The 18554-nt window shown below is 33.2% G+C and overlaps 1 protein-coding gene and 1 pseudogene across 1 annotated transcript; one reads left to right on the top strand and one right to left on the bottom strand.

Moving 5' to 3' along the window:
- Nucleotides 1-2424: 2424 nt before the first annotated feature.
- LOC149531353 (F-box protein At2g27310-like) lies at nucleotides 2425-4851 on the bottom strand. The gene is made up of 3 exons (XM_089808328.1): nucleotides 3940-4851; nucleotides 3706-3776; nucleotides 2425-2623 (listed from the first exon to the last, which is right to left on the bottom strand). Exons 1-3 carry the CDS (start codon nucleotides 4849-4851, stop codon nucleotides 2425-2427), a joined length of 1182 nt encoding a protein of 393 aa, XP_089664454.1.
- An 11759-nt stretch (nucleotides 4852-16610) lies between these two features.
- On the top strand, nucleotides 16611-18150 carry LOC149531352 (large ribosomal subunit protein uL30y-like; annotated as a pseudogene).
- Nucleotides 18151-18554: the final 404 nt, after the last annotated feature.

The following is an 18554-nucleotide window of genomic DNA, read 5'->3' as shown; positions in this document are numbered from 1 at the left end:
TTGGTTAAATTGTCAAAATTCAAATGCCCAAGCCTCTTATGCCACATCCAACCTTCCTCTACCTATCCCATAAGACAAATATTATCATGATCATTAGTATTTATGGCATCTTTGATATTATAAAAAATTCCCTTGGTTCTTCTTCCTAATACCACCAATAAATTCATGATTTCATCTTTATTTGAAAAAAAATTCATTGACCATCAAACAACACTTCAAAGCCATTACTACTGCATATTTGACTCACATTTTGACGATTGTACTTTAAACCTTCTACAAATTAAACACAATGAATAGGCATGCTTTAACTAATCATGAAAGAGCCTAAGCCTTTGATTTTCCTTGAAGAATCATCACCAAAACTAACATAGCCTCCTGCATAACTTTCCAATTTTATAAATTTTCTTGACTCCTATCACATGGTTTGAACATCCACTATTTATAGTCTAGAAATCTTTTTTCTTAAGAAATGGAACTTGTATAAACATAGATTTACCAACATCACCCTTCACTTTTTGTCTCTTAACAATTTTTTCTTTAACTTCATACTTTTTACACTTCTCAATATTCTCAATAAATGGTGACCCTTTGACTATGTTATTTTGACCTCTTCAACACATATTTGGATCCATATTTTGTATGAGTGTTTTAGATCAAATTTGAAGTGTCATGAGAAACTTAGTTTTCCTTACTTTGTTCTTCTACTACTACTGTTTTATTTCCAGATTGTAAAATGTCCTACAAAGACAAAAAAACCTAAACTAGTCACAAATTTGAATATTCTTTGTCTTCTTAGTATGCCTTCCAATGTAATACTTTCATACTTTTCAAGCTTCTTTTTAGTTTCCAAAATGCTCCCAAACCTTTTCAAAAATTCTATACATTTTATAAACCTTAAACCTTTCGATGTTTCTTGTTTCAAGGGAGCAAAGTTATCTTTCACTACTTCATATGCTTGAGATGATAAATAAATTACTTTTGGATGATAGTAATCTTGAAGAAGTTAAAGTTGGTAAGATGTAGACCTTGGAGGCGTAAGTTTCCTTTTCATTAGATAACATCCCTTTGAAATATATTGAAGATGCAATTATGATGCCCTTTACTAGCATTGTGCAAGTGATGGATGTATTCAAAATTTAACTACATGAACAAGATGAGTACCTCATTAGGATTTTCTAACCTCGTTGAAGTGTTTCTAGAAAATAGAGAGATCTGTTCCCACTCGGAGAGCAGCCGCCTAGACTGATGAGGGAATTTATTCAGTTGCAAATGGAATCTGTCGAATGCCCGTGTGAGCAAGTTAAAGAGGACAACAAATGGGGGAAGATTAGTGGAAAGAAATACGGCATTGAATGCCAACAATTTGGGGAGCCAATGGAGAATGAGGAAATCTTAGACATCACATTTGTTGTACTACATGATGTTAGGCACTACACAACTTTGTCATATCGGCAGCAATTTATTAGAATAGGAATAGAAAATTTGGAATAAGATTTCTATTTTTCGTTTGGATCTTCAATTGGAATAGGGAATAGGAATACATATTCCCATTTTTCCTCTAAAATGAGCTTATACCCATTCCAAAAAATAGTTGTTATTGGAATAGCCATTTCTATTCCCGTTATTGCATTCCTATTCTCCATTCCCATGCCTGCAATCAAACGGGCCCTAATTTTTGTGGAAGATATTTCACTGTTAGACTTTATTCAGCGAGATAGAACTTGAATAAATTTTATTATGAGTGTGAGAACAACACCTGGTATTATTGATATCTTCTCAAAACGTGCTTGTCTTATGCCTTATGTAATTGGGAAATTTAACTATAGGATGTTTCTACAAACTTTGTTTCTCATCTTTCAGAAATTGGTTTTCAGGTGGGAGATTGTTGGATATATGAAACCCAATCTCTATGTAACAGTTGTTGCTATTTGAGAATTTCAATTCACTGACATATAACAATTCTCGTGAAAAAATATATTACTCAACATTACTGTTTGTAACTGAAAATCTTTTCAGCTTCTCCATTTTGTTTCTAGAAGACTAATTCAGATCTGATTAAATTGACCATGTGACGGTGGTTGTATTACATTCTGAGAAATGTATAAAAAGAGAATCCCAGGTTGAGAGTGGATGTAGCATGTTTATAGGTGAACCACTATAAAATTTTGCGTCTACTATGTTTACGTTTGTACTTCGCTATTCTGATTTTATTAGTCCCTGCCTATCTATAGGCAGGGAACTAATGTTCCCGATGGCCGCACCTATTAATTTTTTTCAGAAATAGCTATCGTTAATCTAAGGTTTCGAATGATTATTTTTAAAATATATTTTTGTACAATAAATATTAAATTCGTATTGGTCGTTGCCCATTTTCCCAGGGGTTAAAATTAATTTTTTACTCAGAAAATTACTAAAAAAATGACGTCACGTTGTTCTGGAAACATCTCCAATGTCTCCGCTATCATTGAGCTTGAGCGAAGCCATCAAAACAGAGTTGTCGTTCACTGTTACTCTTGAATAGGCTTCTATGTTCTCACTGCTGTTTGCTGGTAATCCTTGTCTACCATCTACCAGTGGATTAAAAACAGCAACGCGTGTTTGACTCTTAAGATAGTTTTTTAACCTTTTTGAGTAAGGAAGAAATTTTTTTAATTTTATTGTGGATCGCCATTCTTGTCGTCATTTATAAGCCTTGTGTTTTATAGATTCACTGGGAAGATAAAAATAATGTTGCTTTGTTCACAACTGTACACAAATCTCAGCTATTCTTTCTAAATTGTGGTTGTTATCCGTGTGGTATGAGTAATTTGCTAGCTGTTAAACATAGGTATCCCAATGCTAAGATTTTGTTCAAATTACGCCGACGTCCCATTGGAGGGGCTACTGTAGTTTTTCTTATTGTGCAGGTCGTCATGTGTGACATATTTGAAATGAAAAATTGCTAGAATCCGACTTTTTCTCCGATATGCAGAGTTCACAGGAGTCTTTTAGCTTCTGTGGGGGTGCTAGGGGCAGCTCCATCAATGGTTATATATTCTACATAGAATCAGTGACTATGTGATTTGCTCCTTTCAAAATAAAAAATTATAGTTTTACATATAAAGTCTTCTCAAAATACATGGTCAAATGCTAATTGTACTATAATTCAGCAATAAAAAAAACTAATTTTCACATACAACTACAAAACCACAGATTATGCACAGTGTAACCCTCGTTCACTCTCCGCACAGAAGGCAGGGACTAAAGCTCAATCAGAGCTCTTGTTTTTATTATGTTTTCTTATGCTCTGTTTTGAACTCAAAAATCAACAAGAAGCATAATCGCACATAACTTTTGAAAAAATGCTTCAATAACCACACAAAAAAATAAAAATATCCTTGTTGTAATATCGCTATTAGAATCAAACTCATTGACTCGTAAAAATGCAATGGTTATTTAATATGCATATAATGTGAAGCATTGAAACATTAAGACAACTGAACTCGGCAGATATACTGAACGGTGACCAAATCAGGAGTATATTGAAGAGAAGTAGAGTCTCTGGCCGTCATGCTCTGTTATGTAGAAAATTGATGTCCAGGCATGCTAAGTAATTGCTTGTTTCAAACCAGAATATGTGGTCAAAGTATTGAGTTTCAGTTTGTGGCTGCGACATTGGGTAAAAGAAAAGATTATCTGGTTTCTTCTTGCATAAATTCAGGATACCATACATTTATTTCGAAATTTTTCAACTCCATACAAAGTTTTCCAGAAAACGATGGAAACACAGACAAAACCTACTCATTGATCAACATTTGCGTCTGAAAAACAATACGAGTACTTCTAATGCTTGGCTACCACAATGCCAAGCAGGCACATCAGATAATGAAATGAAACACATGCAATAACGGAAGCTATTATCCAAACAGTCCTTTGTTGGCCTTGGGTTCTTGTACTAACTTCCTTCAACTCGCTCTTTGCTGTCAAATATTTACTCTGCAATTCCAAAATCTTATTATGATCATTACTTCCCCTGTAACGCACAGCTCTTTCCAAAATTCCCAAACCTTTGCTTCCATTGACATCATTTCCACCCATGTCTTCCAAACGGAGGCCAACTTCAGTCATCTTCAAACTGGTGCCTAAAACTCGGCATCTCATCTCAATGATGCATTTTAATATGTCCACGGCAGGTAATAAGCCTCCAAAGCGCACAACAAATTTTACTTTAGAAGTCGGTTGTCTCTGCTCAGCCAAGGGACTCCAACTTGAAAGATTTGCAGCCTCCCCTGTTCTCTTGTTTATTACAATCCAGCTCAATTTAATGTTTTCCATCAATTTCCCCCAAATTTCCCCCTCTTTTCCCACCTCATCGACCGACATAATTGTGGGCAAACAATCTCCATGAGTATCCATGACATCTTCAAGATTAATGATGTCAGTCTGGAAAGGAGATTGAAGGAACCACCCAGGAAAATTGCCTGCATATGGAACTCCCCACACGATCTTGGAAAGAATGGGTTTATTATCGTATAGCACATCCAAAACCCACATTAAATCACTAGTATTATGAGTCTGGGGGCCGCCATGATTACTCTGAAAGGCCTCATGAGAATCATTAACAACACTAGAGAAACAGCTTGCATAGAATTTCCTAAAGCCACCGGGGAAAGAAGAGATGAGATGTTTAAGTTGTGGGTTTTGTGTAGAAGGCCAGCGGAGGGAGCATGCCTCTTCCCACAAGCTCTCCTGACTTACAATGGAGGAAAAGTATGGAGAAACACAGGCCGCTTTTGCAAGTGTTTTGCTATCCACATGACCCAAGATTTTTGTGAGGACATCAGCGTCCAATCCAGTCATGCTTCTTTCCATTTTTTTCAGACTGCACTACTCTGGGCAATCCAGTCAAGTCACAGCTCCAAAATTATATTTTTTCCTAGTCAGCTGATCAAAATTATATTATTTTCTTAGGCAAGAGCTTATTCAAATGTACTAGTGCTTAATAATTAATAATAATAATTAATCAGTTTTTCGAACAAGCATTCACTGAATGTGGACATAAATAAGTATATTTGGTCAAATTGGTGTAGTCATTTGATGTATGAAAGGTATGTTTAACCAAACATCATTTACTTCATGTACAATTGTCTGGTCCAATTGATGAAGTCATTTTATGTATGAGAGTATAGACACCTAAAATTGTCCAAAAACCCTTAACCTGACCAATTAAATAGATATTTATTATGTATTTAATTCCCCTACCTTTAATTAAATAAATTTTACATTTATTTAATTATGTTCATCCTTTCTTGTTTATTTAAATCCTTACCTATTCCCCTTGCATGCTAACCCATTCACTTTAATTAAGTACTTCGTTTACTTAATTAATTCTTTTCCTAATCCCACTTGGAATTAAATATTAAATTTAATTCTATTTGAGCACATGGCTCCTAACTTTAACCCTCACCTAACCTCACTTTCCTAACCTAACCCATCTTTCTAACCTAGGTCAATCTACTTATCTACTAATTAATCCTAGTTTCTCATCTAATCACATAACTAATCATTTGCACAATCCTAATCAAAGGATTAGCAAATCCTAGTCACATGTGACATGTGACTCTTACACCACTTACAACTTTGTCCCCCTTCACATGTGAACCAAATGTGTCTCACACATGTGTGAGGAAACATGATCTTCCACACCTCTTACACATGTCATTGACCCATCGCTTTCAAAGGTGTCTCACACATGTGTGAGCATATTGCCCCCTTTGAATGGTCAAAACCCAATCCACATGGAGTCTACTTGGCTTCCACCTCATGGACACCTCATTGATCCTGAGAGATCCTAGCCATTCATCTTGCATTCAATCTCAACCGTCCATTGCACCTCTTTTCCTATAAAAAGAGAGCTCTCTCCTCATTTCCAAGAAGCACTATCTACCCCATTGTTATGCTGCAAGAATTGTGAGCAACCACATCCCATAACAATGAAATCATCTACACTTGGTGATTTCATGAGGTTTGCATATGTGCTATGTTAAGTAGATTAAGTTATTTTATGTTCATGTTATCTTTATTTTACTCGTTTTTTTTCATATATTGAGGTTTGCATAATCATGTAGGAGTATGCATTAGTTGCTTAATGTTTATTCCGTTTATTACATTTTTATGCAATACAGAGTGGTATGTTTAAAACATTATTTATTGTATGTACAAATGTCAGGTCCAACTCTGTAGCAAAAGTACTTACATCTAATTGTTTTATTTGAAAAAATCATAGATACAATTATTATCTTCTTAATGTCCTTTATATTTTATTGATAAAAAAAATATACAATATATTAATAAGTTTTTAAATTGATATAATTTTATACTTGTATACCTTCAATATTATCTTAAGGAATACAATTTCACTTATGGTTAGGCCAAAATTCATACACATACTTTCAATGTTAGAATTTACAATTCCTTATCATTGATAAATAATGTAGTGCTCATACTTTAGCCAAAGTAATGTAAAGTTGATCTTGAATTCATTTTTTGATGGGAGTGTTTTGTTGAAGGTTTTTTTACCTTTGAGTATGATATTGAATTTGTATTTTAATTGTAAATGTTTAATGTTGAATTCATAATTATCTTACTTTAACTTGTGCGTCGTATTTTCTTTGATAGAAGTAGTATTTAAGATTTTGTGCATGAGTATAATTGGTTTCTAATTTCTCCAACCTAATCCCTCTGTAGAAGACCCCATCAGTAGGAACTCTCTCTCTTCTTGAAGTATCATAATTTACACAAATATAGATGTGAATGTTAACCCGTGTAATAGTTAATAGACTCTGTCACTTTTTGTCTTTCATTTGGTTAAAAAAAAGAAGAGTTACCTATTCTTTGGGATATCTCCAATCATAGTTATTCAGTCAAATGACGACTTATGAATGAATGTATACCACCTAATGTAATTGTGATCTATTATATAATATAAAGACAAAGATGCCAACATCTAGTTTGATAGATAAAACCCCATTCAAATAGTTTTTTAATCAAAGGGCGACTTTTGGTTTAGACATATACTACATAATAATATTCTAGTCATTTATTTTGAAAAGCTCAACACCTAGCTAATTTTAACAAATGGAAGGCCCCTCCATGTACTTGCTTAGTCAAAAGATGGCTTATGGTCTAGATTTATGCTACTTATTAATATTGTAATCCATTATATAAAGGTAAAGATGATAAAATCTATTAAATCTTATTTGACATATGAGAACCGTATTTATATAATAATTCAGTTAAAGGAGAACTTTTGGTTTCTAAGATATACGGTTATGTGTAGGATCATGGTATGCAAAACATTCTCTTAAGTGACAATGAAAATTGAGAAAATAAGGATTTGGCACATTGACATCAAAATTTGAACAAGTTATCAATCTCATATAAAAAATATTTAAGAAAGTAGTCCATAGAAAAATGAATTTAGTTTCCAACCTAATAGTCTTTTTTTGAAAAAAAATTCTATATGGTAAAAATTTCAAATTTAAATTTTGTAATATGAATATTTCGAAGAAAGCATAAGAAGGAGGTATATGTCTGACCAGCTTAAACATAATAAATGATAATTATTTTTTAAAAATTATAGATATAAGTATTAGATTCGTGTGTAGATGGGACATAGTTTTTTATAAAAAAAATTTGAGTGAATATTTAATTGTGATTTTTCTAGTACAATTGTTTTAGGATATAAAAAATCTCATGTCTAACCACCTTAACTTAGCCCAAACTTCATCAAATTGAAAACATATTATTTTTATCTTGTAGCAGGTGAAGCATAGAATTTCACACATATTTTAAATTTTAAAAATGTTTTACTAGTTGAAAGTTATAGTTATTTCTCAATAAGTTAATCAATCAGGACTAAGGAGATAAGAAGTATGTGTAGGTCTAATCACCTTAAACATAATCAAATGATAATAATCTTTTTACATAATTCTAGAAATAAGTATTAGACTTGTGTCTAAATGTGACACATATTTTTTATAATTTTTTCCTTGTAAATAATTAATTATGATTTTTTTGCTAAAAAAATTTCATTATATGAAAACTCTTACGTCTAATCGCCTTAACATATTTAAAAATTCATAAAATTGAAACTTTTTTATAGTTGACAAATCATAGAATGTGATGTATTTTTTAATACCAAATATGTTATACCATTTGAAAGTTATAGTTATTTTTCAATTAGTCTAGCAATTATGACATCATTTTTACATTGTCACTTTTTGGCATACCATGATCCTACAAATATCCATATATGACCTTTCAATATTCTAATATACTATAAAGAAAAAAAGAACTAACATCTAATAGTTTCATTTGGAAAAACACATTCAATTATTACCTAATTTATATATTTTTTATTTTATTGAAAAGATTGATTTATTAACAATACAAAATAAAACATATTAATAATGTTTTCAATTGATATAACCTAATATTCTCATATGTTTGATATTATCTTAAGGAATATGATTTCACTCACAAAAAAGTCAAAAGTCATGCATTTACTGTTTATGTTGAGATTTACAATTCCTTATAATTGATTAATAATGGAGTTTTCATATTTTATACAAAGTATTATGAAATTATTCTTAATTTTAATTTTGATAAGTGTGTTTCATTGGAGTTGTTGTAGTTTTGAGTACCATAATTTGTCTCCTTTGTCAAATTTTCCTCTTAATTAAAAAGGTTTAACATTTAATCTGTACGTATTTTACTCTAACTTGTGTATTATATTTCATATGATAGAAGCATTATTTAAGATTTTGTTCATGGGCATATTTGGTTTCTAATTTATCAAAAGAAATTTATGTGAAGAAGGAACATTCAATAAGAAATCTCTCTTCTTGAAGTGTCCTTATTAGCACAGATATAGATGTGAATTTTATTGCACACAAAATAGTTAGCAAATTGCCCCAGTTTTCTCTTTTTATGTCTCTTTCAAAAATAAAATTACCCATTTACCAAATCAGAACTAAAGAAGACTTTATCTGCAATAGTAGGCCTAAACTTTAGTCAAAAGGCTTTTAGATGTATTCATGATTCTAGAATTTGAATACTCTATACCAATCTCCTCTTGTTTTCTTTATTCTAGAGAATCTAGTTATTCTTATAATCTGGTAATTTAATATTGGTCATGGCTGTATAAAATTTAATGCATTGAAGAAAAAATAGATGATATTAAACTATAAATTTGAAAAGGTTAGAAAATGTTGAATCCATTTAAGAGATGTAAATTATAATAAGATAAATCTCTTCCCACTAGTTGCAAATCGAACCATTATATGAAAAATGCAAGAATATATTAACATTATCATTTGATATCAATTACTTAACATGTCCTTGTACAAGATGAGAAAATGAATCCACTACCCTATGTACATATGAAGGGTGAAAATCAAGATTCACCTACTAATGTTGGCTTGACTAACACAAGATCAAGTGTAAATTTGTAACCTAATACAAAAGGGTGAACTACTTTGAATTACTTCTCCCTCACCTCCACAAAAAGAGGGTTTTATGAAGATAGATATACAATATAGAGCTGAGTGTAAAGAAATGGAAATGTGTATTGAAATAGAGATGGAAAAAAAACTCACATTTTGAAATACAAACATATAAATGAGATATAAAATAATCTTTGAAATTTGTGATTCTTGTGCTCTAGACCAAAAACTATGAGATCTACAAAACTCAAAAATTGTTTGGTTATCTGTTAGAGTCAAGTTTTGTCAGCAGTGTCTACTTTAGGTAGCAGGGTCGACTTGCTAGGGTTGCAATGCATCCCCACTTTGTAGTACACAATCATGAAACACTTTCCAAATATTTGAAGTACGATGAAATGGGTATCTGAATCTGCAACATGTTTTTCCTTCCAAGAAATTCAACTTGCAAAAAATGATAGTTTTATTTTGTTGATGAGGGGTTAGCATTGGTCAAAACCCCAGTTTAGAAAGTAAAATTGAAATTGAAATAACTGTTGGGAATCTATACTAAATGCACGAATACAATTAGAAACCCTCTCTTGATCACTAGCTTCACTATCAAGAGGAATGTGAATGAAGAAGAAGGATGAATACAAGTAGAAACCCTCTCTTGATCACTAGCTTCACTATCATCAATTATGGAAGCTATATCTTGAAAGCTTGTAGCATGAACATGGAAGATATGATGAAGCCCCCAAATGAACTCGTTAAAGCTCCTTGAAAGCACCTTGAGTGCAAGAGATCTCTTCTCTAATGACTTGCAAAAACATATCCTTAAATGAGCTCGAATATAGCTTGGATGCTTGAAAACTTGAATGCTTGAAGTCTTGAAGGCTTGGGTGGTAGTGCATGTGAAATAATATTGTGAATGCATGACGCAAAATGAGGAAAATGGATGGGCTTATAAAAGGCCCAAAATAATATTTCTCCCACCAACTAACTGGACCTTATTGAGTTTTGCACCTCAAATTAACCCAGACTTAGGGCCTAGGAAGAGGACCCAAAGTAGGTCCCAAGTAGGGACATATTGCATCCCTAATTGGGAAATCAAGGCCACACTGTATCCGTACCAACCTAGCCCAAAATCCTTTAAGATTATCTCGGGGTCCCAACACTGTTTTCAATTGTTAGAAATCAAGTGATTTTTTTTAGAAAAGTCTATTTCAGATTGGATAATATATTTGAGTGATTGGTGGCAGTTAAGGGAGGACCCAAGTGGGTTTATCCTACTTCAAGTTTTGTGTCATGGAATAGGAATACTAAGGAGGATCTAATAGGTCCTACCCTAATTCTATTTAGGAGAAATGAGATCAAATGGGAGAACTACAAATGAATGATAAAATTCCATTAAATGGATGCTAAGCCATCATTAAATTAAATTTTTCCCAATTTAAGATGGTATAGCCCCCTTATGCAATAGTTGATGTTATTATCTCATAAATAAATTACATACATATATTCTTTAATTAATCATTATAATAAAAGTCTTTGCATGAGGCGTTTATAGAGATTAATGAACCTAGTATATTACGAGTTAGAATTTATTATTATTATTTATTATATTGTTAAAATTGTGTGAAAGGACTAAATAGTAGAAGAATAAAAGAAAACAAGTTCTTATATCACTTGAATTAAAAGGAAGATTATTTCAACTAAACACAACATAGATAGATAGTTTCATTTTTTTTTAAGATAAAAGGATTGAGAGGAAGAGAAGAAGTACAAAAAGAGGAGGGGGAACTAGGGTTTTTTTGAATTTTATTGAGTAGGGAGACTCAAATGAAGATGGTGGAATCTAAGTTCCCCTTTATGTAGCCTTGACATTTGGAATCCCATTGTTTAATGCCAGACTTTCTTCTTTAAACTATGGGAGAATTTTTTGAAGATGGGGGCTTTGATCACTCTAAGAAAGGATTTTATATCCTCCTTTGTACCCCTCTCCTTATCTTGGGCTTGTGTGAGCTATTTTTGCGACAAACCATAGACATAAAAGGATTGAGAATATGTTTGATGAGATTGTCAATATAGTGGATTCTTTGGACTTTCTCTATTTATTTTGTAGTGGAGATGCATGTAAGGAATATTCTAGCTTTCTTTCTATCCCCCCAAAAAAATGGAATTCTTTGCTCTAGATTGGAGATATAAGGGTTGATATCTTTTCTTGTTTTTTTATAGACAATAAAGTTGAGGATTTATCTAGGTCACTATTTTTCATAAATGTGGAAAGGAAAGATGAGAGTTTCTTTTCCTTCTCATGGTGCAGTATATGTATATAGGATTGGTCTTTCTTTTTCTTATTTCTCCTTTGAGAAATATTTTATTGACAATATAGTTTTCTATAGTGGCATGAACTAGTAATGGATTTTGGAGGAGAAGAGTGGGGATGATGATGAAGCTAGGGTTTGGTGGGGACTTGTATTCTATTGTCTCCAGTTTAGGCTTTTGGAAGGAGTATTTTTTAGATAGCTGGATTAGCAAATAGAGATGAGTGGTTGATTTCCTTCCCATTGATGTTCCTCTTTAAGTATGTATTTGAGAATATAGTGACTATTTGATGAATTTGGGTCATTTTTGGTGGATGGACGAGAGATTCTTCTCCTTTAATCTATGTTGTAATGTTTTAGCCTTAGTATGGATAGGTGTTGTCCATTTCACCTACTTTTAGTGAGGATTTGTATGCTATTGTTTTCCATAATCATGACAAGGGAGAGAGAGAGAGAGAGAGAGAGAGAGAGAGAGAGAGAGAGAGAGAGAGAGAGAGAGAGAGAGAGAGAGAGAGAGAGAGAGAGAAGTTGTTAGAATTACAATAGGAAAGATAAACTCTGAAAGGGGGGGTGAATTAGTACTTTAAACTTTAACCCATAAAACATTCACCACACATCTATCTCACATTTTCAATAAGTAAACTAAAATACCATGTAAAGCATATACATCTAAAGCATGTAAACAAGTAAGCATTCACACATACATGACACAAGATATGATTGCCTAGAAACCCTCCAATGAGAAGGTTAAAACTAGGTTGGGGATGACACCCACAAATCTTCACTAATGTAGTAATAAAGTGTATCCAATGACAGTTACAATGTTTGATCATGAAACATGATCTATCCTATGAAAGGTTTTCCCTATTAAAGGCTTACAAAGACTGTTAGGTCTCACCCTATTAGAGGATTTCAACACCCTGTTAGAAGTGTGCCTGATTAAAGGACTTCAACTCACAATTAAGTAAGCACCTTGTTAGAGGATTTCAATACACCGTGTTAGGACTACTTTGTTAAGAGATTTAATTGATTCACCTATTAGAATGTCTCAGCAATGATCCTACGATTAGCACTCTAATGCTTGATGATAGATCACCTCTATTCTGTTGTGTACATGATCCTTCTTGATTAGATGTCTCTCTAATGTTCACTATTTCCTTCCTCTATTATCGTTTAACTAATTATGCAATTCAATTCAGATCATAATGCCTTGGTCACCATGAATGTCCCGGTTTGCACTTGCAAAACTCTCCTTGATCATTCATTCATTCTTTTCACACACATGGAGTTTAGGGTTTTTCCTCCTTAAGAAGACCTAGGTGACTTAGGGTTAGGTATGAATCAACGGATGTGATTCATCCATATTGCCACTTAAACCTTCCTTTTACCTAATTGGATGCATGTAATACATAGGGATTCCCACTTAAGATTCGTCCTCATCACCAAAATATCATAATTCAATCCTTAAGTTGGCCCAAAAATGGTTTACATAGTAGTTTGTGCCACCACAAAAAACTATGACAAAATTGTGTTACTCGGCATCTAAAGTCCCTAGTGCTCGACACATACTGTGACTTCAATGCTATCACTTGACATCTGAATGACTTAGCATGCATTTCTTGCTTGGTTCATGAATTACTTAGCACATACTATCTACTCCGTACTTGAGTGACTCGTCACTCACTATTTACTTTGCATGCTCTAATTTACATGTTTTGGTTATCATATGTTACTTGTTCAGCATGAACTAAGTAAATGACTTAAGTGTATAGACACTCACTTGTCAAAACCAATCTAAGATTAACAATCTCCCCCTTTGACATGAGAGTAAAAAACACTTGGTCATGCATTAATACTCTTATTCTTATGAGCATAACATAAATGACTATTCGGCTTCTATATAAAATTTCAAATTTTCAAAATTTTGCAACATGAATTATACCTCAAAACCTTATAACTCCCCTTGAGTTTTTTGATATGTTTTGTATTTTAATATACTCTTTATCAAAAGCTTTCACCTGGTAAGTAGGTTTTCCTTAACTAATACTCTTTCTCTATTTTCTGCTTGCTTTCTCTCCCACTTGCTCCTACTCCCCCATTGCTCTTACTCCCTCCTTTTGACACTAATGTCAATGGGTTATACACCAATAGTGTATTTGTCCAAAAAATATTTGTGGACCTCAAGCACAATTTTAAGAGTTGCATCTCAATTATCACATGCTACCTCCAAAGACTTAATTTGGATGGCTAGCTCGATAGCAAGGTGTACTAAGTGATCTAACATAGAAAGATTGACATCTTTCTTCATAATTGTTTCTGCATAACCTAGCTCCTTGTGTAAAATCTCCATATGAGGACTCAATGTAGATTGAATGCTAATCAGTTTAGCCCTTATGTTGGCTTCATTTTCTTGTAATGTTGCTAAATGACTTTGGGATTATAAAAGGGTCCTAAAGTGTTTCTCATTTTGAGCTGGAGTCATGGGCAATTTGGCACCGGATGACTGCCTTTGACTCTCCAAACTTGGGATGTGATTCCTTATCTCTTGTGTGAAGAGTGTAGGATTACATAGTTTGGTGTACAGAGAGAAAATGTTCTCTAGTACCTTCTTCACACTATCTATCTTAGTTGCCAATGTAACCTATGTTAGTGAAATATCACTAGATATATTCTCATTCACTTTGTTTTAAAACTTCTTCTCAGACCATTCTAATAATTTGACATTAGTATCTAGGTCTTGTTCACTTACTCTTTCCACTATGTTGGTTAATTGTTCAATGATAGGCTTTTTTTCATCTGGAGTAGGAAAACTGAATGCATCTAAGAAAATGTTTTTGATCTCAATCAAAGCTTGCTTCTGCCTATGCTCCCTTTTGAGAAGTTCTTGATGTTTCTTCCTTGCTAGGGCCTCTTTTAGTATACCCATCTACTCAATTGTTATTGCTGCATAATCAAACTTGGGCAATACAATTTCTTCATCTAGGCTAACATCTCCATAAGTAATTACCTCTTCTGCCTTAGATGAGCTAGGACTTAGCACTGAGAATTGCAACGTTTTAGCATATGTGCTCAGCTTCTGAAGAGTTTGACTGGAAGGAGTTTCTAACTTTGGTAATGTCACCAGTGCTTGAGTTGCTACTAGCTCTTTTAGCTTGGGTGCCAAATTTGTCTCTTCAAACTTGTCCTTTCCTACCTCTTTGATTTTAGTTGCACCTTGATCTTGTACTAGAGATGCAAGTGCATCTACCTGAACTATTTGGCTTTGTGTTCCATCATTTACTAGTGTTTCCACCTTGTCTTCTCCAACTGTCTCAACCTTGTCTTTTTTTAGATTCTTGTACATTTTTTGAGATTGGAGTGCCTTCCATTAGTGTACTGATAGTATAACTTGTTGTCTCCTTCTTTTTTTATACAAATAAGGGTTGTGAAGGTTGTACACTTGTGACTTGAGGAGTAATTGTAGGTGTTTCTTGTGTTTTCACTTCCTCCCCTACAATCATAGTCTCTGAATTATGAATTTCATCTACACTTACCAATACAGGGTTGTCACATAATTTGGCCTCTAGTATAGATTAGATAAGTATCCTTTTCGAATCTTCCTTTACTTATCACCTATGGAGGGCTAACACTTGGCATTTGTGTATCTTGTACACTTTGATATGGTTGCTACTCTTCCTTAGCTAAATTCCTAATCATCAATATTCATATCAATGCCTCCCTCAACCATGCCTTGTTCATTATCATTTTTCATCTTATTCATCATCTTTTACCTCAATAGGTTCTTGTTCATCATCTTTGGCTATGGCCAGTCCATATGTAATCTTCCACATTTATTTGGACTTTAGTACAACATCCTCTGTGTTGTTCTATAATATGCTAAATGCCCTATACTTAGGTAAAAATCTCACAACATATTTCTTTATGGCTTTAGAAATTTTTTCCTTGCTAAGTTATAGCATAACTTGAGCGAGGGCTATCTCCCTAATCTACTTCTCTGTGTCTAAACAATAGTGCCATTTTTGCTCAACTCTATCATATATACTCTTAGGTATGGAGTTGGAAATTTCTAGAGGAGCTTTCTTAAAAGTAGCTATCATGGCATATATTGCCTCCTCTACTTCATTCTTCTCAATCTTTCAAAGATTATCAAATTCAATATGAGAGAAACCTGAAAAATCAACATTGTTTCTAATGTTCTTACATAAATTATCTAGGTCTGAGGAGGGACTGTGACTCACCACTTGGAATTGGTTGTTTTCATTAGATTCAGTCTTCTCTTCATCAGATTTAGCCTAAGCAACATACTTTCTTCTTGGTCTTTTCTATGCTCCAAATATCTCACTCTTTAGGTTTGGCTACCTCTTTAGCCTTCTATAAAGTGACTCGTATACTAGCCCTTGTGGTAAGTGTTGTTGGTTTGGGCTGACTAGGTTTTGCAACCTTCTTTGGTTTTATTACTACTTGTGTCTTTGCCTTTCTTTTCTTCCTATCAGTAGGAATAGGTGCTTGCTCAACTTCTTCTTCCTCAACACCTTCTTCAGTTTCTATTTCCTCCTCTTGTTGATCCTCTCCCTAACCTTTTGTTAGTGTCAATGGTGCTTGAACCTATGTGTCCTCTTCTTCTTCCTTGGCTCCTTGACACCGTAAGCTTCCAGTCCACTGCTACAATTATGACATCCATGTGACAATTGTGTTTTGGAAGTGATGGTTTTGCAATAATTGTGATGTGCATGTGACAACTAGCCATTGGATCATGTCATCGCAATTGTGACAACTAGCTGAATTTTATTTTTTTTAAATAAAATTTTCTATCATTTCAGATATGAGTTTGAAGGAGGCAAAGCTTTTTCTTGAGTCAAGTCTCAAGAACAGGAAAAGAAATGAAGAATTGGAGAATGACAAGAAGTAGTAGTTGGAAGTTGCAAAAGTAAAAAATGCTACAAACCACAAACTGGTATTTAGGAGGGCTAAGGAATATTCAAAGGAGTATATGGAGTAGGTAATAAATTGCTTGATTTGTGAACGATGTGTCACCATTCCATCTAGTGTTAAGTCTATACCAATGTATGTGTCACCAAGGAGTATGTGAATCCTTTAATAAATTGCTAGGTTTTTTATTGATGTGTCATCATGCCATCTAGGGTTGAGGAATGTACCTTTTTAAGTTTCTTGTGTACTTTGTGACAAAAATCAGGAATGAGAGGTTATCAGATATAAGAGAGAGGCAAAAATGAAAGGAGTCTTTTATGTTGAGCCAGAAGCTAAACTATTCTTCATTATTCATATCTGTGGGTAAGTAGATAGTCTATAGTATCTATATACCTTCTACTTTCTTGGTCTTTATATAATGATAGATTTGGTAGACTATTAGCTCTCTAGTCTAGTTTTCATAAAAAATAGAAAATATTTTTTTCAAGATTTTATTATAATATATTTACATCTCTTCTATTTTAAATAAAGAGGAACACAAAATTATTAGTCTTCCCCAAATTTTAATATAAGTTTTTAAGTAGTTTTTTTCATTTATTGAGTTTCTTATTGCTCTTGTTCAGGTATCAATGATATGTATCCAAAGACAAGAACAATTTTGTGACTTTTTCATTTGAGGTAGGTTGGTCCTTTTTCAGCTTGACCTATCCCTTTTGCACTTTTTGCTTCTCAAATAGTGGTTAACTTGATCACTTTTGGATGTATATACAATATTCTAATGATATTGACTTTCTATGGCACTTCATTTCATATCTTCAATGACGTGTTTCTAAAAGTGAACAAAGCAACTATGAACAAGTTGCATTAGGTTGATCCATATGTGACCTTTGGGTATGTTCATCAATTACAAGCATTATGTAGATCAATTTTTTTCTTATTTCATAGATTCTTGTTTCTATTGTTATTTTATAATTCTCTTGCTTAATTCTGTCTAGATATCCAAATTTAAAAAGCATAAGAAAGTTGGTTTACAAGAGAGGTTATGAAAACGTTGATAAGCAGTGGATTTCTTTGACTGATAACTCTATCATTGAAAAGGTACTTGTGTTCATGATGCCTTTTTGTGTTAGTTAGTATGATTTCCCAATGCTTATCATTTCTACCTTGTTGCTTGTCAACAAGTTTTAGGTAAATATGGCATAATCAGTATTGAAGATCTTATCCATGAGATTGTTACTGTTGGCCCCAACTTCATGAAAGAGAACAACTTTTTGTGGCCATTTAAACACGTCGCTCCATCCAATGGGCTGAAGAAGAAACACAACCACTACATTGAAGGTGGCGATGCTGGCAATCATGAAAAGTCATACATTAAGATCAGACTAGTCAAGAATCCCAACATTGAACAATCTGCTCTCAAAGATATTACATAGCCAGGTTTTGATTTTCAATTCCTACTTCCTAGTAGGAAGTCGAAAAACCTGGTTTTGAGAAAAAATTAGAAGTCTGGTATTCTAATCCAATTTTTCTAATTTTGAAATAAATGCAAAAAATTTCAAATCTAGATTTTGAAAAAGCCAATTCCTTTCATCTTCCATGAACCAAAGGGACCCTTATGGATCTCTCTGTGAAAACAAATTGTGAGAAAATTTGTATCTACTCAACTTCAATTACTGTAACTACCTTTTTGATGTTGGTCTAGGATATGTGGAAGGTTTTACAATACTATTTTACAAACTTATTCACCCTCAATTTTAAAAGAAGCAATGCAATAACTCCAGCTGGCTTCCTTTCCCTTGTGGGCCTTGTGAAACTGAAAAGCCTAGATCTAGAGTGA

This window comes from Cupressus sempervirens, chromosome 11 (genome assembly GCF_028749045.1).
Source record: "Cupressus sempervirens isolate cs-2001-9-10 chromosome 11, ASM2874904v1, whole genome shotgun sequence".
Classification (NCBI taxonomy): Eukaryota; Viridiplantae; Streptophyta; class Pinopsida; order Cupressales; family Cupressaceae; genus Cupressus; species Cupressus sempervirens.
This window is presented reverse-complemented; position numbering and strand designations above follow the sequence as displayed.

Excerpts from the sequence above, each read along its gene's own strand:
- LOC149531353 (XM_089808328.1), bottom strand. The coding sequence starts at position 4,851 with ATGGAAAGAAGCATGACTGGATTGGACGCTGATGTCCTCACAAAAATC. Across the intron at positions 3,777-3,939 it reads CAAAGAGCGAGTTGAAGGAA|GTTTTGTCTGTGTTTCCATC; the intron begins GTTAGTACAAGA and ends ATCAATGAGTAG. Across the intron at positions 2,624-3,705 it reads AATTTCGAAATAAATGTATG|GTTAAAAAACTATCTTAAGA; the intron begins GTATCCTGAATT and ends TTACTCAAAAAG.